This window comes from Sardina pilchardus, chromosome 9, assembly GCF_963854185.1.
Source record: "Sardina pilchardus chromosome 9, fSarPil1.1, whole genome shotgun sequence".
NCBI classification, from domain to species: domain Eukaryota; kingdom Metazoa; phylum Chordata; class Actinopteri; order Clupeiformes; family Clupeidae; genus Sardina; species Sardina pilchardus.
The window spans coordinates 13,186,434-13,210,558 of record NC_085002.1 but is presented as its reverse complement, the minus strand read 5'-3'; the positions used below and the strand labels follow the sequence as shown (position 1 = coordinate 13,210,558).

At 47.3% G+C, this 24,125-nt stretch overlaps 1 protein-coding gene across 1 annotated transcript in view; it reads left to right on the top strand.

The window, feature by feature from the left end:
• Positions 1 to 403: 403 nt before the first annotated feature.
• Positions 404 to 24,125, top strand: part of ppp1r16b (protein phosphatase 1, regulatory subunit 16B) — a 64,669-nt gene continuing 40,947 nt past the window's right edge. The window contains exons 1-2 of the mRNA XM_062545857.1: positions 404 to 529; positions 18,213 to 18,654. Coding sequence (XP_062401841.1) covers positions 18,381 to 18,654 — 274 coding nt within the window. The 5' untranslated portion in view covers positions 404 to 529; positions 18,213 to 18,380. The remainder of the gene's footprint in view (positions 530 to 18,212; positions 18,655 to 24,125) is intronic.

Here is a 24,125-nt window from a genome sequence, read left to right as displayed (position 1 = left end):
CAACCAATTGAGAATAGAATAATGAATAGCCTATATCAAATGCAGACATAAACGCACATCTTGGGTTACACTAAAGTCAACATGCAAATACTTGCTAATACCAATGACATATTCAGCAAAGAAATGCTGACAAGTTTTGTTGGCCCTGGCCTGCAGTCTCCTGAAGTTCCTCGCGGCGTCATCTTCCTGACCTGAGATTGTTTACAAAAGTTTTCATTAGGCTACAGAAATTTCATGGCTAGATTTTTGAACAAATTAACACGAATTTACTTATCGCGTCTGCATTTTCCCCTTCAGTCTCCTCCCACGGTTTCCTCAGCAGCCCCGCCCGGGAGGAGTGACTTTACTGAGGGGGGGCGTTCTGCAGCCAACAACCGCTAATGCTTCTTCTCTTCAAACCACTCCGGGGAACTGCAAGACAAGTCCACCAACCGCTACTCTGTGTTTGTATGGAAACATGCCACACATTTTTCAGCATTTGTATGAATGAGTTTGGATCAGTAAGGATCAATAGGATAATCGGCACATGGTGAGTACTTTACATGTAACATTCGTTTTTTTTTCGAGCAAAATTTCATTTGAAACTCGGAAGAGAGAGAGGTAGGCTTAACGCAGTGTCCTCAGCAGCAGCAATGGTGATAAGCTAACGGGAGTGTGGAGTGAAAAGGTAGCCTCCAACAACCCGTTAGGCTACACGTCTTGTTCTTCAGGTAGGCTAATGTTAGTGATTGTACCTTTTGAAATTCCCATTTTCTAGAAATATTGACCGAGACTGCGTTTCAAGTGAACGTGCTTAGAGTTACATTTTAAGGGAGCTATTCAGCAACAATGTATTCGTTTGCGCTACAACAGTTTCAGATCGGTTGAAGTTATGATTTGCACATTTCTCATGCAGTAGGCTAGACCTAACCACCGTAATGGAACGGGTAAAGTAAGATGTTTCAAAGACGCATTTCCTTTTCCTCAACCTACATTGTTTTGTGTCTGTCAGGTTGTGCAAAAATGCTCACACGTGTGTTTAAAGGATGACACCAGAAGTGTCTTGTCCGGTTCATCCTAAGTTTCTGAAGTATCTGTGGGTGATTCTCTTATACATTTTGTTTTCCATAGTGAGGGACAAATGAGTGTTACATGCATGCATGGGATAACTCTTGATGGTTTACACTTAACATTTGGGGTCTTTCATAGTAGCCTACATGCTCATACATAAAGGAAGCATTGTTCTGTGGTCCAAGGGTTTGGGCGACCTGATGAACTTCGACATTGTAACTGAGAAACATGGAAGCAGAGAGAAACAAGCGCTTTTTATGCGCTTCCTCTCACACTTCTTCGGGCTCCAACCCAGATGTGCTAGGCTACTAGAAAATGTCTCATTATGAAATAATGTCACGTCTCTGAGCCATAATGATAATGTTGTTCCACTTAAATCGTTATGGGCATTACCAAGAGAGTAGCCTAGTTAAACGGGCCAGTGTTAATCTAGCCTATGGTAATAATATTTTATCTCATCTATGAACTGAGAATTTCAATGGAAAACCATGACCATCAGTCTTGCACCTCGGTCTGGCTTGCAGAGTCTGTGAAGTTATCAGAGACATCATACAAATTTTATGTGTGGTTTTCAATAATGCTCCATTATATTCCCGTGGCTGTAATAATCACTGTCTGAGGACAGTAATTGGTTCAGCTTTTGTTAAACGGTTCCTCCCTGCCTGTTCAGATAAATCAGTTGTCAGCTATATTTTAGAAGAGATCATTGAGCTCTGTCAAAATGGAAGGAGAGTTTGAAGATTCTTGTAAGGAACCCTTACATCAGACTGGCAACCTCCAATCGGTCACACCTAGGGCTGGGACAACGCATCGACTTAACCGATTAGTTCGACGCAAAAAATACGTCGGTTCAAAATATGCGAATCGACACGTCGTCAAAATCAAAACAAGGTTGGCGGCAACGTGAGTGACTCCTCAGAATTTCAAAAGTGCAAGGCACTGCAGCACGCACTCGTTCCTCTACTGCGTTTCTCTAACTATGGGCCGCAGACGGAGCTGCACCGGTCCGCAATGTAGAGACTGCTGGTCTGTGAGGCGGAGTGAAATTAGGCTCGGTGATTCACCTGATAATTTGCTGCGCAATTGATGAAGCAACCGCGGCCCGACAGAAAAAGAAAACAAAAGTTTCAGCAATCAGGAGGAAATACTTGCTAATTCGATGTGAATAAACATACAGCAACACAATTAAGTGTTGGTATGAGCGTTCATTGAATGCATGCATGTGCGTGTTTGCACGACAGAAACTGAAACTAATCGATAACGTTGGTGGCAAGTTCCGTTCAACCTGCTGTTTAATTATTTAACGACATTTAATAGAACAACGTGGATTCTTGATACAGAGCAGAGTATAGTTCAGTCAAATTTGAATATGGTCAAAAGATTGTAGCCTTAGTCTTTCATCTAAAAATCTCCAGATCAGTGATGTACGCCTATCTGCTCGGCCATAATACATAGACTAAAGTTGGTACGTGTTTCCTGAATCCTTACATTCAGAGATTCAAATGGAATTTCATTAAAAAGCATGTCAATTTTGTCTCCATTTGCCTACCAGAGTTTAATGCTTGCACGAGGGAAACATCCCAAAACAATAGCACCCATATTATTGCTGTTGTTTTCAGAAGTAGGCCTACTGTATTTATCATGCAACCACGCAAAAGCTATTGTAATTATACTGTATCTTACATTACTAAAGCAGGTCTGATTTTTTCACAAACTTTTTGTGAACAATGTTAGCATTTAAAACATTGACTGCTTTGAAGTGAAAGTACTTAATACAGCATAATAATAATTATAATAATGATCATCATAATGATGATTTGATGGGGGTATACATATGTGTAGGTGGGCCCTATGGCCCCAAAGTCCCAAAGACTTAAAATAAGCCTACTTAACTTGTAATTTTATTGATGACAGTTCAATTTGACAACACTCCCAGTGTTTTCAAGGCATCAAGGTTTTATTGAATGCTACCTCTGACTTAGAATGCATTACTTTGCACTTGCATAGTCTTTCATTTAGGAATTTTAAGAGCAATAAACATACATTGCAATGTTTTATTTCATTCAGATATGTAAATCAACATGTATATATTGCAATTAGTCAATTAGTGGGGAGATAATCGATAATCGAATCGAATCGAAATCGAATCGAACTGAAAAAATGAATCGTTAGATTAATCGATGCATCGAAAAAATAATCGCTAGATTAATCGTTTAAAAAATAATCGTTTATCCCAGCCCTACTCACACCTCATGAATTCAAGGTATTTTCACCAATTCAAAAAGATATTGAACTTGTAATGGCCAAATAATTGATTCCTTTCGCTGTGATTGCATGCTCCATTTAAAGTCTGTTATGGATGATGCAACCAGTAGAATAACTCTCAATGATAGGTCTTCCCAAAACTGGCCAGAGATAGATTACTTGCCACTGTTAAATCAGAATCTCTGCAGTTAGTATGGTCCTGACTGGTCAATGCTTCCCATTCTCGCTTGCATTCTGGGGTGTCCTGTTTGCCACACATAAATATGTCCCAGTGAGGGAAGTAAGGGGGAGAATGGAGGAAGTGTGCTGGGTCGGTGTCTGTGGTTTGGGATGCCCATCCCCGTGTTGCCCTTTAAATGTTTAATGGCGTGTGCCGGGGTCTTGAGAGTGCCTCTGTCACTGTGCCTCTCTGCATCTGCAATCGCTGTCAGCTCCGGTTAGACACACACCATCGGGGGCACAGACAGTGCTGTGGCCTTCCTGTTATGTGTAGACACACACACAGAGAGAGACGCCTACAAACTCTCTCAGACACACATTATGCACATATACACATAAGGGTACTAGATGGCCTTGTCACTTTGGAATTGTTACTTCAATTTACAACACACACACACACACACGCACACGCACATGCACCAGCACCAACAGAAATCTATTTTGCACTCTTTTTCACAATCTCAGAGAAGATATTTCACAATCGTTCTGCTCCTACCCACAGACACATACACACTCCTTTGATTGTCTGCTCTTTCTGGGATTTTTTCAAAACAATTTCATGTTCAGGAGGAGTGCTCGCTCCCTGATGGCTCTGACTGAGTAATGATGTCTTTTGTAGTTTACTTTGTACTCTAACTGCTCTTAAATAATTCCATTAGGCAAATTTCGGTTGTCGCTCATGAAATATTTACCGACAGGCGACTGCCAGTGGGACAGGAAGACAAGGTGTAGTTTGTGATTAATTTTTTAATACCGTAGTGAGGGATGCTCCTGCCTGACAGTCCCAAACTAGGTCTCTGGAACAGTTCTCCGTAACTTGTCCTTGACAGTTTTAGGTCGGTTCCCTTATTGAAAGGTCTGCCAGTGTCACAGTGTCATACCATATTCAGCAATCTTCACTTAAGACCAAGAGCCTTGCTTTTTAAGTGGAACCTGGGCATATGAGGTCATTCAATATCGTCTTGATCTCAATATTCTCTCTCTCTCTCTCTCTCTCTCTCTCTCTCCCCCTCCCTCCATCTCTATCTATCTCTCTATCTATCTATCTCTCTGTTTCTGTCTCTCCCGCTTTGGAAGGGCTGTCTTTAAGCTTATGTCCAGACCTGTTTACTTCTTGCCCCTAAGTGGGGAGTAGACTTAATCAGAGTGATCTGATTAGCTTGGCCTGGCCGTGCTGTGCTAGCGGCCTGTAAGGGGGTTAATCTGGAGGCTCAGGGAGGCAGGCACGGGCTCGGCCTCTGGAAGAGTAGCTCCGCTCTGGGCTGCAGTGACTGGGCTGAGCCGAGTGGAGCTGCGCTGGTGGTGGGTGGCGGGAGTGGGGTGGAATGGATGCATTAAGATGGAGATCTCTAAACCCCCGACTCCTATTCCCCCCCAATGCTGGGACCCAGCAGGGAGCTGGGAGGCTCAGCCTCCTGTTTACCCATGCGGAGAGAGTGGTGGAAGTCCATCTCTGACTCCAGGTGGTGTGTGTGTGTGTGTGTGTGTGTGTGTGTGTGTGTGTGTGTGTGTGTGTGTGTGTGTGTGTGTGTGTGTGTGTGTGTGTGTGTGTGTGTGTGTGTGTGTGTGTGTGTGTGTGTGTGTGTGTGTGTGTGTGTGTGTGTGTGTGTGTGTGTGTGTGTGTGTGTGTGTGTGTGTGTGTGTGTGTGTGTGTGTGTGTGTGTGTGTGTGTGCGCACTTCATCATCACATTCGCATGCTTCCCTTCAGTGCTTCAGTTAGTGATTCAGTTACCCTTAGTATGCATTTGCATGTGAGAATATTTGTTTGTGTGTTGTAGGTTAAGTATGAATTTGATATGCTTGCATGATAGGGAGACTTGGTTATTTATACACATCTATTTGTGTGTGTGTGTGTGTTTGTGTGTGTGTATTTGTGTTTGTGTGTGCTCGCGTGTTCATGTTTCCCTGTCCTTTACATCCCTGCACAATGCAACCTTTCACACCTATATCAGGGGGCAAGACCCTCTCCACCCCCAGCCCCCCCGGAGACTTTCCTTTGGCATGCCTGCATCCAATCACTGAATGTGAAGGGCCTGTGCACAGGAAGTGAGATCATAGAGTTGGCCTGTCTGCTCCCGAATGCCAGGAAGGGAGCAACGTGCAGGAGGCCATTGTGAAGGAGTTTTCCCCTTCTTGCATTGTTGTTGCGTGCAAAGACCACAGCCTTAAAACTTCCAGTTCCAGTGCAAGCGTGACACTCATGCACATGCCTCCGACGCAGTAGAAGTCTGTCATGTTCTGTGATGTTCATGCAGTGTCTCGGTTCCTCTCTTAGAAGATATAAATAAAAGCACATGTTGCGTTTATAGCATGTCTTGGACTGAGCCCAACAAGCTAAATTGGCATGTGTGATTTTGAAAAGCACAGTATTTGTCTTGTAGAGAAATTGCAAACGTTGCAAAAGGGGATTGTTCCTAGTATAAAGCATTACGATTGGCATGACGTTTGCATGGCTGTAGTTTTGTGCATCCTAATTAGCACTTTAATTGATGTTTACATGTTTTCGTGGTATGGAGAGTTGGAGAGAGTCGGAAACCTTCAAAGCTTGTGCACTTCAAAGGCATAGAGTTCTTGGTAACCTCAAAGTGTGTGTGTGTGTGTGTGTGTGTGTGTGTGTGTTTGATTTTTTTTTGGGCAAAGGAACATGTTAATTTTCCAACCTGCCTTCAAAAAAATGTGGACTTCTCCTAATATTTAGACCATGCCATGCATCTGCTCCCCGTCTTAACATGGAATGTGTTTTCTTGTGCCTGCCTGTACCAAGATTACTGCAGAGCCTTGCTCTGTGTGTGTGAGTCGGTGAGAGAGAAAGAGAGCGAGAGTGCAAGTGTACGTGAGTGTTTATGTGTGTGTGTGTGTGTGTGTGTGTGTGTGAGAGAGAGAGATAACCAGTTTGTGTGCGTGCGCGCTCTCAGCCTCCTGCGTGTGTGTGTGTGTGTGTGTGTGTGCAGCATACGCACTCTCAGCCTCCTGTGTGTGTGTGTGTGTGTGTGTGTGTCAGTGCAGCACTGTCCTCATTACGCCGGACTAATATGCACAGGCTCAGCAGGCCGCCAGCAGAGCTGGGATGGATACCGCTGCAGCTGTGCGTCTCACCTCCTCTCTGCACCCAGCTACACTCTTTAGTGCCTTTAAATTGCCCACGCCTGTCAGCATTCATTTGTTATTGGGTCCAACACATTTGCATGGGCAGATATTTGTATGTGTGCATGTAAATGCAAGCATATACATCTGTGTGTGTGTGACTGTGTGGCGCCTGTGTATGTGTGCACTGTGCATGTGTATGTGTGCATGCACGTACATCTCTCTGGGTATGTATTTTTCTGTCTCTCTCTTCCCCTCTCTCTCTCTCTTGCTCTCTTTAGATCTGTGCGTGTGTGTGTGACTGTCCGGCAGTGCACTTTCTAGTCTCTCTCAGTGCCTCGTGGATGCATGCTGTCATCTCTACGGGGCAAAACAGCTTTTGTAGAACAGTAGGAGCAGGCCATATCCAGTCCACTAGCTGTGGGATTTAATTCTTTTTTAATCATTACAAGTGAACAATTCTTAGCACCCCAGCTGCTATGAATGGAGCTTTAATGCAGCCTCTCCACTGCTGCTAAGTGGAGCTGCACCCAGTTCCATTTTAATGGGGCTAGCAAACGTGTTGAATTATTTCTGCCTCCTAAAAGTGATTCATTTGGAATGTAGAAGGCAAACCCACAAGTTGCTCAGGGATGTGTGTGTGTGTGTGTGTGTGTGTGTGTGTGTGTGTGTGTGTGTGTGTGTGTGTGTGTGTGTGTGTGTGTGTGTGTGTGTGTGTGTGTGTGTGTGTGTGTGTGTGTGTGTGTGTGTGTGTGTGTGTGTGTGTGTGTGTGTGTGTGTGTGTGTGTGTGTGTGTGTGTGTGTAAATAAACATTTACAGCGTTCAGCGTTTGTATGATGGACACCTCGTCACCATTTATAGTTTGGGGTCAGGGGGAACACGTACCCACAGCAGCCGGCCCGTGTTCATAAGGGAGAACCGGGGGAACCGACATGTCCTGCAGGCATGTACTCCATCCCCATGTGTGAGAGGGAACCGGCCCGGGGAGAAGAAACGAGGTCTCTAGAACGCTCCTCGCTAAGCCTCCCCGCAGCACAGGCACTGTGGTTGAAACAATGGTCTGTGAAATTGCACAAGTGCGGCAGTGTTTCAAAAATACATCTGGTCTGTGGTGTTCCAAAACAAACAGAACTGCTGATGTCACAGCCTATAGTGCGCCTCAGACCAGCCCCACCCTTCTCTGTGTGTGATTGTGTGTGTGTGTATCTCTGATGGTCTGTCCCCGTGTGTGTGTGTGTGTCTCTCTGTGTGTCTCTGTGTCTGTCTGTGACTGTCTGTATGTGTCTGTGTCTCTGACTGTTTGTCTCTGTGTGTGTGTCTGTCTGTGACTGTCTTTGTCTGTAGTGTGTGTGTGTGTGTGTGTGTGTGTGTGTGTGTGTGTGAGAGAGAGAGAGAGAGAGAGATAGTGTGTGTCTGTGTGTGCACATCTGGAGTAGAAACAGAGCAGATGAGCTCCAGATGACCCAAGGGGACAGACAGGACACCGTCCCTGGCCGGACAGAGACAGTGAGTGGCCCGGGAAGGGCAGGAGGTCGACTAGCTGCAGGGAGAAGCCCATCTGGACGTAGTCTGCTAGCAGCGGAGCGCGGTGCAGTGTTACCGAGGACCAGTGCCACCCATTGCCCCAGACATGAACTTTTTATGACAGTCTGCTCTGCAGCAGTGGGCACTGTTACTGGGAACTTTTATGTGGCGCTGGACAGATGGGGACTAATAGTCAACTGTGAGGGAGAGATTTGAAAAGATTGCTGATATTATACTGTTATACAGTGTTAATTAGATAACACTGTTGTTAAATAAATATAAGATAATTTCAGAATTATATGTAGCGTATAACGTTATATAAATCTCATATTAGAATGGCAGTATAATACATAAGGCAATACTGCCGGTGCTAAACCTCAAAAACAACAGACTAGAAACCTAGAAACAACAAACATCTTGCAGTCCAAGTTTGACATCTGTAGGAAGGACACCCCATGTCGGGTCTCACAGCACCATGTATGGCATTTTAATAAGCTGCCTAACTGCGCAGACAGAAATCTTCCGTTTGATTCTGTCGTGTTGTGGTCCTCTTGGCACAGCTGTGTTGCGGCCGGTCCGCTGCCATGCTCTGATGGTCGTCCAGCCTCTCGGTCTTTGCCCCTCGCGGCCCGTTGGGGCCTGCCCCTCTTGCCCACTGACCCGCTGTAGATGGCTGGCATGGCTGGCAGAGCCTTGTCACGCGCCGTGGTCTCGCTAGCTAGCTGGTCCAGGCTTTGTATAGCTGCCCCGGTTTGTTCTGACGACTGGGGACACCATGACCCAGAATCCAGTTATGCCCTATAGTTTTAAAAAAGGAGAAGAAAGAGGTAGAGATAGTGAAAGAGAGAGAAAGAAGGAGAGAGTGAGTGAGAGAGAGAAAGAGAGTGTGAGCGAGAGAATAAATGATGGCACCAGCATCAGAGAAATAAACTCTCTGCCACCCTAGCAGCAAGTAGGACAAGTAATCCTGACAGAATAAAACGTCCTCCTAAAGGGCACATCAAAGAGATAGAGAGAAAGATGGATAGAGAGAGAGTGAGATGGGGAGAGAGAGAGAGAGGTGGAGAGGGAATAAAAAAATGAGCATGTGTGAAGTGTGACAGACAGGAAACAGAGAGAGAAAATGGAGGTCAGAAGAAAAGATGATGGGGCGAAAGAAAGAAAGAGAGAGAGAGAGAGACAGAGAGACACAGAGAGAGACAGAGAGAGCGATCGATGTAAACGCATTCGTTGGACAGACTCAATGCAGTCAAGAGTCAAGACCGCTCTGTTTTATTTGAAGCCAAGAGAGGTGGAGAGGTGGCCGAGACCGAGGTAGTGGTCCCTCCACACAGGGCCCAGTCAATCTCTCTCTCTCTCTGTCTCTCTGTCTCTCTCTCTCTCTCTCTCTCTGTCTAAGCAAGTATCAGGATAGAGATACTCAAACAGGGAAAGGGAGGATTGCTTTTATGAGCTCGCAGAAGCAACCGACAAATGTCAATAAAATGAAATGGCATGTGTGTGTCTAATAAGGCTTCTATTGATGCTAGTCCTACACACCTTCTCACTCTCTCTCTCTCACACACACACACACACACACACAGTCCCTCCTGTATTAAACACCTCTCTCCCCTCTGCATAAATGAGCCCTTGCTGGCTGTGCTACAGAGGCGGATGATCCAGCTCATGTCTGGAGCCCCATTTCCATCCCAGAGGCTTTCACGGATGCCCAGCACGCCTCCTTTCACTGGGCCGCTAAAAGAGCCACAGTGTCCTTTTCAGAGGCTTGGACCGTCACCGTGACCGCACCTCTATCACACGCAAAGGCAGCGGATGACCAGTGGTACAAGCTGCTGGGCTGGATATGACAAACGGGTTCATTTCTCTCTTTCCCCTCTCTCTTTTCCCCTCTCTCTTTCTCTCTATTTTCCTCTTTCTTTCTCTCTCTTTTTCCTCTCTGTCTTTCTCTCTCTCTCTCTCACTTCCCTCTCTCTCTCTCTCTCTCTCTCTCTGAGAACTCTCTCGCTCTCTCTCGGCGCTGTGATAAATGTGCAAATCCGTTCCCTCCTCTCTTTCATCTTCCTCCTCATCAAAGAATGCGTTTGTGTCTCATTTCTCTCCTTTTTTTTTCTTTTTAATTTTTTTTTTTGCAAAGTCTTTTGCAACATTTTGTTTTTACCTTCCTGTTACAAAAAAGCCCTGCCAAAATTATGCCATGGAAATATGTGAGCGGTTCAACAGGAGGGTACATGCACACACACAGACACACACACACACACACTAAAATCCTGGATAACGGCTCCTCCCTTTGGGGAGTATTGTGTCCGGGGGGTGCCACGGCAACCGATCGCTATGCAGGCCGCAGTGAGGGTCTGTGTGCAGAGTTCACGGCGTGTCAGCGCCAGGGCGGAGTAACTGGAGGCACAGGTCAAAGGTCACCCTCCTGCCTCACTCCCACATGGGGGCCTCCTCTCCACCGGCTAGTCCCCGATCGGATCGTCCAGCACTGCCCAGTGCAGCTCATAAATTAATGTTAATGTGCCCAAGTAAAACAGAGCTCCAGTGTAATGGAGGGTAATTCTCAGTGCTAATATTTTTGGCTGTGGACAATGGGGCCGTGTGTGTGGTGTGTGTGCAAGTGTGTGTGTGTGTGTGTCTCCACATGTGGTTGGTTGTGCTGGCATGCACTGGCCAGACTGCCCTCGCCTGGCCGTGAGTCTGAGCGTTGCATGCCGGTCATAGCAGGGATGCCTGTGGCGTGGGCCACACTGCTTTAATTCCTAATGGCCGTGTCATTGTGCAGCTATGCTAATATTTGGAGAAACGGTTAGACCTGCTCCTCAGTAATCGTAGTCCTCTCTCTGTCTGTCTTTCTCTTGTGTTTCTCTTTCTGTCACACACACACACACACACACACACACACACACACACACACACACACACACACAGACTTTATCATTGGGACGTGTTGGCAGAGTGTGCTGCAGTATGTTTTTGGCAATCAGAGTGCTGGCTGGGGAGAAGCGTGTAGCAGTGAGGAGAGCCATTATGTCATATCGGTTTACACCATCGGAGTCCATCCCCAGGAAACCTGAATCTGAGGAGGACGTAGAAAAACTGACCGGACAGAGCTGTCCACTTTGCCCCTCCTTCTCCCCTTCGTCTCTCCCGCTCTCCCCCTGTGCCCTTTGCTTCATCTCAGCAGGTCATCTCCCCCATTCCTCTTCCTCCTCTTCCTCCTCCTCCTCCTCCTGTCCGACCCTGTCCATGCTACATTCCTTTGAAGCGCTCTCACTCTCTTTCTTTCTCTCTCTCGCTCTCTGTCGGTTTCTTCTCCTTTCCACTGAATCTTTATTCTCATGTCCCTCTCTGCCTGTTCGTTTCCACTCATCCTTCCTGTCTTATCTGTTCCCTGCCTTCTTCTCCACTGTCCCTCTCTCTAATCCTGTGTATCTCTCTTCCTTTGTACTCTCTCTCTCTCTCACTCTTTCTCTTCGCTCTTTCTCTCTCTCGCTCTCTTTGTCACTCGCTTTCACACACGATCAGACGCATACCTCCTCTCTCTCTGCCTGATGAGACAGTGTATAGTCTAACTTTATTAGTCCCTAAGGGACTCGTTTGATTCAAGGCAGACATTGAGGTGTACAGAAATAGCAGACGTGGGTGAACAAACACACAGGCGGACGAGCGGACAGACAGACACAGTCCAGCCCTGTCCAGTAACGCAATGAGAAGCCAGAGTGAGCGGAGGCTAAGATAGCGGAGGAGAATTAAACAGATGAGAGTAAGATTGGGGCTGAATAATTGATGTTTATGGGCAGGCAGGCAGTTGGGCAGCCGGGCAGGTTGTCAGCTGCGCGGGTCCGTGCGCCAGTTCGGCGTTCCGTCTCCTTTGTGTCCCTGCCCTTCTCCTGTCTCTTCGCTTTCTCATCCCTCACTTCTGTTGCTCTCTCCATCCTCTCTCCTCTAGTTCACTCTGTTAATTTCTCTTCATCTCTCTCAGACTGTCACTTCCAGCTCTTTCTCTCTCTCTTTCTGTCTCTCGCTCTCATTATCTGCCCAGTGCTGCTTTCTCTCTTTTTCTTTATCTTTTCCCCTCTATCTGTCCATCTTTGCTCTTGTTTGTCCTTCTACTCTCTCCCACTCTTTCTCTATCCTTCTCTCTCTCCTTCTCTATGTATCTCTCCCTCCATTTCTCTCTCTGACCTGTCCTGTACCTCTCCCCCAGTCCCCATCCCTCTCTCTCTCTAACACATTCTATTCTTCTCTCTCTCTCTCTGTGTGCTCTGTGTCCTGCTGTGAGGTGGGGGTGGGGGTTGGGGGGTGGCAGGGGCAGCGGCAGCTTGAAGCGGCTCTGCTGATGGGTGATTACATGAATTAGCGGCGACCTGGAGACACAGTCAGCGGGCCGGAACGCATGCCAGGGGCCGCACACGGGCACCAACGGCAGACCAGCCTTGGCCCCCGACAACACGCACTTAGACACACACACTCACTTAAAGACACTCACACAGTGTGTTGTTTTGACACACTCAAAACACACACACACACACACACACACACTGCTCCAGTTCCATTAGGCAGGATGGGAGATTTGAGAATATATGGTTCTCCAGCATATTATTCTGTGTGTCTGCTCATAAGCCTCCCCTGCTTTCCCTTCTCTCTTCTCTCTCTCTCTATTTCTCTCTCTCTCTCTCTCTCTCTCTCTCATTTTCGCATTGTTGTATTTTGTATTTCTTTCACATTCTGCCTCTCTCTTCGGGTGTTTGTTCAAGGCTTTATATTCCCTGACATTACCCTTTAAAAGCAGCAGGAGTCTCACAGTTTGAATTGTCAGAGATGGTATTGGAGTCTTTGTTCATCTCTGTGGCCTCTTATCTGTTTCCACTAGATTCAAGATGCTTCATGTTTTTACTGTAATCCGAGGACATTATATGTTATCTTTGGTCATTTATAACCGTGTTTTAAGTGCATCACCTCGCACTCCAAATCTTTCACCAACTTCACGCTATGTGAGTGAGTGTTATTGTTAAAAATCAGTTTGATTACCATGTTTTCAACTGTATGCATGATGAAGCAGTTTTGCGCAGGGTGATGCAATGCGATGTTTTTAGCACAACTCTGGTCATACGCCCTGTCTAATTTCCTTTGTGTCGCTCGCATTGCTATTTTGAACAAGAAATATGACTCAACAGATGGGCATATTTAGCGGATTCAGTGTGGACAGAGAGTGTTCAGTGCTACTAGTCGCTCGGACGCAGTTGCTGTTGGATGCCATGTTGAATGTGTTCTGCTGACCACCGATACGCTGGCTTGGTGGTCAGCGTGTGGAGGAAGAAGCAGCTGAGGCCGGAGGGGAAATCTTTGGCAACTCCAGTTCAGTCCCTTAGCCTCTGTGATCCCATGTTCTGCCTTCTCCAGTTCCGCTGTCCTCTCCAATGACCCTTTTCTGATGGACTGAAACTGCGTTAGTGACATCTGGCTGGTTGGGAAAAGATCCATTATATATCAACAGTTTCTGCCAATATGGCAGTGTATTGATCCCTTAGTGGACACACAAGCAGAGCGTGTGCGTGTGTGTGTCTGTGTGCGTGTTGTTAGTGCCCCCCCAATCTGAGCTGACAGTGCAGGGGATGGGCAGAGTCAATGTCCCCTTGCTGTGTGTCTGACCCTTCTATTCCCAGAGCCCCAGAGAATTGCCTCCATTAGTCTTATTGGTTGCCCAGAGGACGTGAAGGCGAGCAGGGGTGGGTGGGAGTAGGCAATGGGGGGTGGTGGAGGAGGAGGGTGATGGTGGGTGGAGTGCAGGCAGCCCTGCCCTGGTGCCTTGATGGAGAGGGTGATATGCCGTTTATCTTCATGTCCCAACTTGCAGGTCAACAGAAGTTGGCAGGTGGAGGGCACAGTTGTTGTTGTTGTTTTTTTGAGGATACTGACGCACGCACACACACACACACACACACACACACACACACACACACACACACAAACAAATCTGCATACTCACAGAGTTGACCAAACAGTACAAAACAACAAAGGCATCATCAATGCACTTGCTTGCTTGCGTAACAGTTAAGTTGAGTTTAGCTTGCCAAGACTTAACATTTTGTTTGGTTATACAATGATCCATGGCATTATTGATTCGGCATAATCTTCTGATGCCGTGTGATTGTTGTTTGGGCATGAGCATTACCAGGACTTGGTAATCTGTAATCTCCATCATGGTGGTTTTCAGAGTTTAAGACCTCTGTAAAAATGTGTATATAAACAAAATTATCTTCCCCAAATTTATTCATCCCTTTTCCCCCCTTTTATTTCTCCCTTTTGATATTCACTCCCCCACAAGCCACAAACTGGTGGAAGGGCACACACATCCTCAAAAATACATTGTTCACAAAAAGTCAGGGCTATTCGGTTTTTAGTGTAATTTCAGGATGAACCTCAAATCCACTGTAACCGTAACAGGTGAACTTAATATGACCCTCCCTAAACGTTTGAATGCGCATGTCTGACAGTTCAGTGTTTCGGTACTTTCTGTACTGAAACATTACATTTCACCCGAAAGCCAGATATCTTTTTGTGAGTATTGGGTGCAGAACCAAAAGAGTGTTAAATAAAGTAGGGAAAGTCTGAAAAGAATACACACAGACAAACACAAACAAACAAACACACATGCACACAATGGATCCATCCATTTCTTCTTAACTTTGGTTCAAGCGTGAAAGTATGGAGATTTCTTGGATGGGTGGTGTGCCATGTTTAATGGATGTGATGTGCACTCTGGATGTATGTTGAGACAGAGACACACGTGAGCACATGGCTGACAGCACTGACACGTTGCATGTACATGTGTATGGGAGAGCGTGTCGTTTTATCCTTGGCCTAGTTAATTAGATATCGGTCAGTCTACATCACTAAATATGTCCTCTTTTCGTGTGTGTGTGTGTGTGTGTGTGTGTGTGTGTTGGTGTGTTTGTGTTTGTGCTTGCCTCTGTGTTTGCAGTAGGTAATGTGATTTTGCAACCTGATTTGATCAACAGTCCTCATCTGGCTGGTGCTAATGCAGTTAGTAGTTTGGAAGGCACATAAAACAAGCAGTATACAAGCAGTGCGCTTGTCACACACACACACTCTCTCTCTCTCTCTCTCTCTCACTCTCTCTCTCTCTCTCTCCCTCTCTCTCTCTCCGGGTCTAGACCTTATTATTCATTTCATCTCCTGTGCTGTGCTGCTCTGCTCCTGTACAGAAGGGGGAGAAAAACACAACCAAGACAACGTGACGTCCCAGTCGCTCCATATTTTAAAACAGCCCCGCGGAAACTGAATCTGATGACTAACGCTGAGCAGCCCCTACTCCCCCTCCACCCCCCACATGATGATGTTATGGGCCCCCCGAAGGCTAACTCGATAGCATTAGCACGCATTTACACGCCTCACCCCCCCACCCCCCGCCCCCGCGGCATGACATGGCACAGAGCGTGAGGCCGAGCGCTGGCCACTGGAGCATTAAGCCGTCCGACAACATATTTTTCCGCGGGTTTTAACTGGCCCACTGAGCCGCGTCCCCCGGGAGGCCAGCTGGCCTGTCAGCGTTTGGGGGATTCAGCGCTGATTAACAGTCCGTCTGAACACAGCCAAAGCCACAGCAGCAGCAACAGCAGCAGCAGCAGCACAAGCAACAGCACAAGCAGGCTTCTCAATTTTTTGGCACCGTGGTGTGTGTCTTTCCGTCTCTGTCTTTCTATCTTTTTGTCTCTCTCTCTCCCTCTCTCTCTCCCTTTAACACTCTCTTTATCTTTCTCTCTGTATCTGTCTGTCTCTCTGCCTGTCTCTCTATTGGCATCAGTCATCTTCGGCCCCCCAAATCACGTTGTTGTAAGTTTTGGGGATGAGCCTAGACGAGGTCTGAAGGAATGCAGATTTCTTAATGGGTTTGGGCCCAGACTTATCTGGTGTGGACCACCGTCTATGTCTGTATCAGGGATGGTCTTTTGAGGACTGCTTGAATGAAGCTAATGGCATTTGCTCTGTTTGTGTAGAAAACTGGTTATATTTTATGAATGCATTATGCTTGTTTTTAGAGTTTATCAGAGAAGGCTGACTCCGTCAAGCCAAATGGAAGTAGCTTTTTCTAGGCGATAAGAGCTTTTTGTATTCTGTCTGTCTCTCCCTCTGCCTCTGCCTCTGTCTCTGTCTCTGTGTCTCTCTCGGGCTCTGTCTTCATCCTTCTGGGTCACCCTGCCCTTTTAAACCTCACACTCTCTTCATCCTTTTCTCCCACCCGTCTGGCTGATTAGATTAGTCTTGTTCATGACCAACCTCATGCCGCCACTGTTACAGGAAGTTCTCTCGCCTGTGACTTCCTCTCCGTGACTTGCGCCTCAGCCTGGTGTTTAACTCTGTCTCAGCTCAGAGGTTCCACACTCTCAGGATGTGACATGATTAGACAAAACTATGTTTGTTTTCTTCACCCCCCCTCCTCTCCAGGACGTAATTTATTTGGATTTGTTCTCCTTAGATTAACCACCGCCTTGGCCTCCCCTCCCAAAGACCGCACGTGTTCTCCATAAACGCGGCGAAGCAAACATGAGCAAATTGACGAATGTCTAATAACAGCTCTTGAGCAAACATCAAATAGGCTGTTGTTCAAACAGGTGCTTTATTGAAATTTTTGAGGGATCACTTTGGCAACTCTTCTGTAAACTAATTGTGCAGTCGTGTCTAACATATGCACTACACAATTGCTGTCATATTGTCTTTGTCGGTGATTAAAGCACTTTTCCTCTGTCGCACACATACTAATTTTGTTTGTTTGTTTATTTGTTTGTAGCATCAGTTTTGCAAATAACAATGTCCACAGACAAGGTAGAATATGTTGCATGATTTTATGAATATATGATGTATTGCAACATCGAAGCAAGTCAATTCCATCAAACTACAGATCCATTACCTGACTTGGTAAACTTACAGTGCCGTTATAGCCAGTAGAGGGTCCCGAAGTGAATACAGAAGTGCTGTTCACCCTGTTACGAGTCGATGAACCACTGAAATAACATTATTTCAAGGTACAAAAAATCTTTGGTGTTGCTTTAACAAGTGGTCTGGATGGATTTAGCACAATTCTTAAAAGATATGGGAAAGTAGGGGGATTCTCATCGTTGGAACTAATATGGTGTTGACCTTTGAAACAGGCAGAGATATGGTTTTCCTCACACATATTTGCCCCCCACCCCTGTTCACACCACTAATGTGTTGGCCTCGCTCAGGAGAAGCAGAGATTATAATTATATGGGTGATGAAGGCTGCTGGTGCTCAGAATCCAGGAAGCTGTGTGTGTGTGTGTCTCTGTGTGTCTGTGTCTCTGTGTGTCTGTGTCTGTGTCTGTGTCTGTATGTGCATGTGTCTGCATGTGTCTGCATGCGTGTGTGTGCAGGTTGGCAGCAGTGGGTAGAAAGTGTCTGCTCTGAACAGGATATAAGAGAGGCGAATAACGGCTCTGCTGAGTAAATGGAAAATTCCGACTACGCCGAAACGCCGGAGATGAAAGTAGTACCCATCTTCAGTTGGGCTTATGTGCAGAAGCCCTCATCTTCTTTAGATCTCCGCTTCTGTCAGGCCTCCCTGCTCTTCCGCTAGAAATGATAGAAAGCCTGAAAGGGTGGTGGTGGTGGTAGTAATCCCCAAAACCTCCTGACAGCCTGCAGCCAATGTTATCGACTTTCTGTTAGTTCAGTTGTGTTGTTTGTGTGTGTGTGTGCGTTACATGGTCACACACTGAGCAGGTATCATCGGGGGACTGTTGAAATTCTTGCCATCTTGGTGGGTAGCCTCTATATACCCGCGGAAATGTTTCTGCTTTGTGTACACACTGTGTCCCTCAATATATCTTCAGCTCACAACAGAAATCCAGTTGTGGGAACGAGAGCTGCAAGCCAATGGTGTTTTTATTATTTTTGTCAGCTTCATTGATGATTTGTGTCCTAGCATGAGACGTCTCCCCACCTCCATGTCTGTCCTGTTTGTTTATCTGTCCGTCGCACGTGTGACATAACTGTCCAGCTGACCGCCCTCTCCTTCTCTCAACAGATGGTGTGCGCTGAGCTGGGTTAAAACCATGGGAGGAGACCTGGCCCTAAGGAACGGCCCTCGCTAGGAACCCTTCCTCCTCTTCGTCCTCCTCCTTCGTCCTCCTCGTCCTCTGCTGCCCAGACGTCTGCGCAGCCCCCCCCTGTCCCGAGTCCCCGCCCGGCTGCCATGGCCAATCACCTGGAGCTACTGAACGAGCTGCAGCAGCTGGACAAGGTGCCCAGCCTGGAGCGCCTGCGGGCGGCCCAGAAGCGGCGGGGGCAGCAGCTGAAGCGCTGGGCCGCCTACGAGAAGGAGATGCAGAGCAAGAAGCGCAAGGCCGACAAGCAGCGCCGCGGCGGGGGCGGCCTCCACGCCCTGCACGCCGAGAGCCGCAAGCGCGTCTCCTTCTCGGCCAGCGTGGCCCTGCTGGAGGCCTCGGCCCGGAACGATCCGGACGAAGGTGAGACGCGAGACGGAACGCCGTCCTGAGTTAAATGAGAATTCCGGCGATTTTTTTCACACCGGTACTCTGTTTCTTTGTATTTTCAAATCATGCCCCAAGAGTGTAGCTCTCCAGCTGCCTGGCTACTCGAGCTGTTGGCTGCAGCAACTCGAGCTACAGTAGGTAGCACCGATTGTTGGTGACCTTGAGAAACAGAGATCTGTGTGAAAAGTCCTTTAATGTGATTTCCCTTGACTTGTTTGTTGAGGTGCTTATGCAGCATCCCTGTGGTTAGTGGTACTGATGATGCAGAATCACCATGGTGATCGTTGTACTGATGATACAGAATTACTATGATTATAGTGCTGAGGATGAGGCATCACCATGGTTATAGTGATACCGATAACGCAGCCGCCACCGAGCTCATAGCCGTCCTTATGATACTGACTCCCGTCAGCTGGAGCTGTTCCCTCCTATTATGCTGAATCACAGCTGAACCGCTATAACAGCTGCAGACGTGCGGAGACCGAACGAGGTGTGAGATAAGACATGTGCCCACTGAGATTGGTCTTTGTGCGGCTGTGAAACGTGCAGTCTGCCTCGTTATCTTCCCATAGACTTGAGTGTGTCTGATAGCCGCCACTCTAGTGTCCCGGGGGGCTATAAATGTATTAGAACCAAATGTTGCAACAGATTGCGGTTTGGATCGCGCTGTTGTTGTTGCCTTCAGTTGTTTTCGTTTCACATTCATTGGAGCGGTGGGGAGTGGCGCGCTATTCGCCCACACTGACCTTTTTAAATCCGCGTTTATTGGTTATGTCTGTGGAAGCGTTACACATGCAGTTGCATGGGGCTGTGTGGCATACTTGAAAGAAGCCGGACATTTAATGAGGCACTAAAACACAGTATTTGCACCATATTTGTTTTCGATGACGCCCCAATTGAGCTTTGGCTCTGACTGCAGAGATGCTAAAATTGACTCCCTCACTCTCCACCTTCCCACTCACCAGAGCAAACAGCATGCCCCCCCCCCCCCCACCAAACAAACCCTCAAACCCAGTTAGATGGTCTGCGCCTAATGACTTGAAAGCAATGCCAACGTGCCCACTAGAGTCCCCACCCAGAGAGCTGGAGGCTGCCATTAAAACCACTGGACGTGCAATCACTGGCTGTGAAAACAGCAGCTGACGTGGTTTTTAGTACCACACATGCACACACACACACACACACACACACACACACACACACTTTTTCTCTTTCTCTCTCTCACTCTCTCACTCTCTCACACACACACACACACACACACACACACACACACACACACACACACACACACCCCTCGATGTCCCCCATCCCCCATGCCTGCTGTGCATGTTGCTCTGGATAAATGGAAAATGATAGTTTGGTCAGGCATGTGCTGGAGCCATATGGTAATTTCATCCGTGTATTCACACAGACGACTTTCGCTTGAAGCCAAGTTGAGCAGTTGGAGTTGACAACAGTACTTTTGGACGCGTGGGATTTGGATGTGCGAATGCACATTATTGCGTGCACTTTTCTTCCAAGTCCTCTCTCTGTTTGTTTTCTCACTCGACAGAATATGGGAAGTGTCAAACGGAGACAGCCATGAAAATAGTATATAGTATAGCATGTTGGAATGTTCGTGCTCAGCCTTTGAACAGAACATTCTCTTGATGCATTTGCATAAACTTGCTGCTTCTGCGGCGGCATGTTCTAAGAGCAGACAGGCACGTTGTTCTCCTCTCTTTATTATTGCCTGCTTACTCTTCGGCTTCATGAGCCAGACAGAAATATGGGTCTTTTAAGCTCCCTTAAGCCCTTGTGCTACCTGGTAACCGACCCCTCCCTCACTCCGCACCCACTATTTCATTTGCTGCTCCGTTTGATGAAGTACAGTAGTCCCACATTCCAGGAGATGCTGCTTGCCTGCATGAGAACCATGGACATCGTAACAAGCCCCCCCCCCACCACACACACACTGCCCCAAAGCTATTGCTGAAGGTGTGTGTGTGTGTGTGTCTGCGTGTGTCCATGTCCTTGACCTCCTGATCTTTGCAGAAGGAGTCTGCGTCTCCCTTTGCTGGACGGGCCGGTACTCTGACTGATGACTGCTAGCACGCGTCTGACGGAACCGGTCGATAAATCAGCTCGGGTTTTCCTCCGCTGCGGTGCGTCCGCTTGTCGCCAGCCCCGGATTACCATACAATAGCATTCCCCCACAGTTATTTATGCGCCAGGAGGAGTCTCCAGGCATCGTTGTAACACACTTCAAAAATCATGTTTTGCGAGAGGCCCTGATTAAATTGGTTTAAGATTGATGACAATGCCACTTTCACAAAATGGGTTTACTTCCTCTTCGGTGGCCTAAAATGGACATAATCTCATTCATCTCTGGCATGGAAGACAGTCGTGCAGTAAACATAAACAAGGTGCTCGCTGCAATATTACATTTCCGATGGATCCCTGATGACCTGCTGTAGTGTCATTTGAGGGTTCATTCTCGACTGAGCTGGACAGGGGGTTTTTTTAACCGGCGGCCCCAATGGGTCATGAGTGTGGATGAGCATGCCCGTTAGCCTGTCACGTACACACACACACACACACACACACACACACACACACACACACACACACACACACACAGACAGCCAAGAGTGGCGTGACGGTCCATTTGGTCGCCATGGCAGCTAACATGCCCAGGATTCCAGTAATCTCCTCCCAGGCCCTTTTGTTTCTGATGACCACTCAAGGGAATCCTGGCTAGCGGTGAAGAGAAGTCTCACTGATGAAGGATTTTATTTTTTTATTTTTTTTTGTCAAAAACAGAAAAGGGGCAATCAGCGATCCCATTCTTCCTTGTTGTGAAGAGGATGTTAAGGAGGGTGGTGTACAATCCCTTGTTCTGTGGGAGCAGAGCATGTTTTGGGAGCGTGAAGCTATTTGCATAGTGCCTGATTTGCTCAGCAAGGATTTGGCTTCAGATCCAGCCATTTTGCCTTGATATAAAGACAGGAAGACACATACACACACACACCCACACACACACACACACAGAGGCAAACCTGCACGCACACACACACACACACACACACACAAATACACACCGAGACAGAGAGAGGTGCAGCTTAAGAATATGAATGCATCAGTCAGCAGCATTTCTTGTGTTCTGCAGTAAATATGTAAGCAGGTTTCCTCTGAATGCAGAATTCGATTTGTTTCATTGAATGAAGTTATTTCTGCGATTATTTCCTATTGTGAAGCACAAAGTCTCGTTTCGGTGCCAAGAGGCACAACCCACTCCTTTTCAAAAAAGGCATCCGGGTTCCACACCTATATAAACACATAGCCTATATGAATCATTGCCTTTAATTCACTGCCTTTCTGAAAGACCAGAAATGCTACTCTTTGCTCGTGACATTGACTCTTTGACTCCTTCACCCCCGAATCCCCATGAATGCTTGCTCAGTGAAGTCATCATCCTGGGCCTTTTGCATTCAGGAGGCTGCTGAATTGCTCCCATTGCAGCTGCCATAGGAGCGGATTCAAACTCTCCCCATCCATGGTGTCATTGTGGGTAATGACTCTGAGATTGCCTCTCTCCTGAGACCCACACAGCCCCCTTTGTGATGCTTGCAATAGAGACAGATTGCTTTGCTGGCTTCATCAGCCCCCATTTTATGCCCTCTTGTGCGGAGATGGACTGGCCAGAAGGTGAGGTTGAGTGCGGACAGTGTGTTTTGTAGTCCTTTGCATTCTAGAACTGGGAAGATTTTTTTAAATTTTTTTATCAAGATCACTCTTAATCATGGAAGTACGGGAAAGTGAACAATGCTTTTGCCTTTCCTAAACTCGTATTGCTGCTGTGAGGGATCTGAGAAGGAAATGACAGGTGCTTGGCTGTTGTCATTCAAGCATCTTTGAGTGCTTTGGGTGTTTTAGCCTGAACTTATCTCAAAACATGCACGCACACACGCACAGGCAGACATGCACACACACACACTATGTTACCTACCGTTTCCTACAGGAAAGTATCAAGCATACTTTAGCGCTTTGGGTATTTTAGTCGGGTGTTTTAGACTGAACTAATCTCCACTTGTTCACACGGGACCTTCGGACACACATGTGTGCCCACCACCCACTCCAGCCCCCCTCCCCGCCCCCACACACACACATGCACACACACCCACGCAAAATGTTACCTACCGTTTTACACAACAGGAAGTGGCCGCGCTCTGTTTCCTGTTGCCATTGCAGACTCGTGACCACAACGTGCTGTGTTTCCGAAAGGCCACCTGCCTCCGCATCTGCTCAGTATTGAGCAACGGTGTCTGTGACAGCAGAAGACAGACTCGCGGCAAGATCATCCCACGCCCGCCTTTGGCTGCCAGCCCCACTGCCACAGCGTCACAGTAAACCCACCAAAGAGGGTTAAAACTTGAACGGGAACCTGCTTTGTTTAAATCCCCCTTTGTGAGCCTCTGCTGTCTCAGGGTTCGCCATTGGCACTCATTGCCTGAAGGGCGCTTGTGTTCACACAATGCGACGCGACGCCACACACACCACACCGCTCTAGCTCTGTGGCTTTAATTGTTGCTCTTTGTGCCTTACTGAAAACGATTTTCTGCCTGCGGTGGCATTTTGAAGTGGGCCGGTGGCTTTGTGTCCGAGCAAGAGAAGGGAGATGAGGAGGAGATGGAGGAGGAGGAGGAGGAGAGGAGCAGGTGAGGGTGTGCGAGGATCAGGCGAGAGGAGCTCTTTTTCCTCATTCTTGAGAATGCGAGCTCCCGCCTAATGGAATATTCATACAACGTAATTGGGCTCCCGTTTGTGAAGCGTTTGTCGCGGACTCGACTGCGTCTGCTTTGTGCGGACTGGGCCGTACGGCGACTGGAGCTCCTCTTTAAAAGCCCTCTCCTCCTCCTCAAAGGGTCTGTCATCTCCCTCACGCTCAGGCTCGGCACCACAGAGGCCGGCCGGGACCAGTTTGTCTGTGCCGAGGCTTTAGCGGGGCTTATCTCATTCTCTGTAATCGAGTGCCACTAAAAAGAGAGCGACGGCCCCTGAGTTGCCTGCCGTGGGAGAAGCCGACAGGGAGCCGACGCCATCGGAGCTTCTCGGAAACGGAAGGGAGAATTCTTTCAGCGCGGTCGAAGGCGAGGCGTCACACGTAGGCTGTGTGTTGCGAGGAGAGAAAACAGAAGTATGAAAATAAGTCTCTGAAAGGAATGTTATAATCAGTGTGTGCACTGAATCAGACTTTGTTCGTGTATAAACGAGAAGCACAGTTGATCATAAAAAGCTCTGGTGAGCATTGCAGTCTGGAGCTGAGTGAAAATATTGAACCACAAGTATGATCATCACCAGAACCCACAACAACATATAACACCAGTCCTTCTTTTTTCGATAACTTTTGATGGATTTTTTAAAGAGCCATTCAGGTATTTAGGTTGATTTCTGGCATGATGATG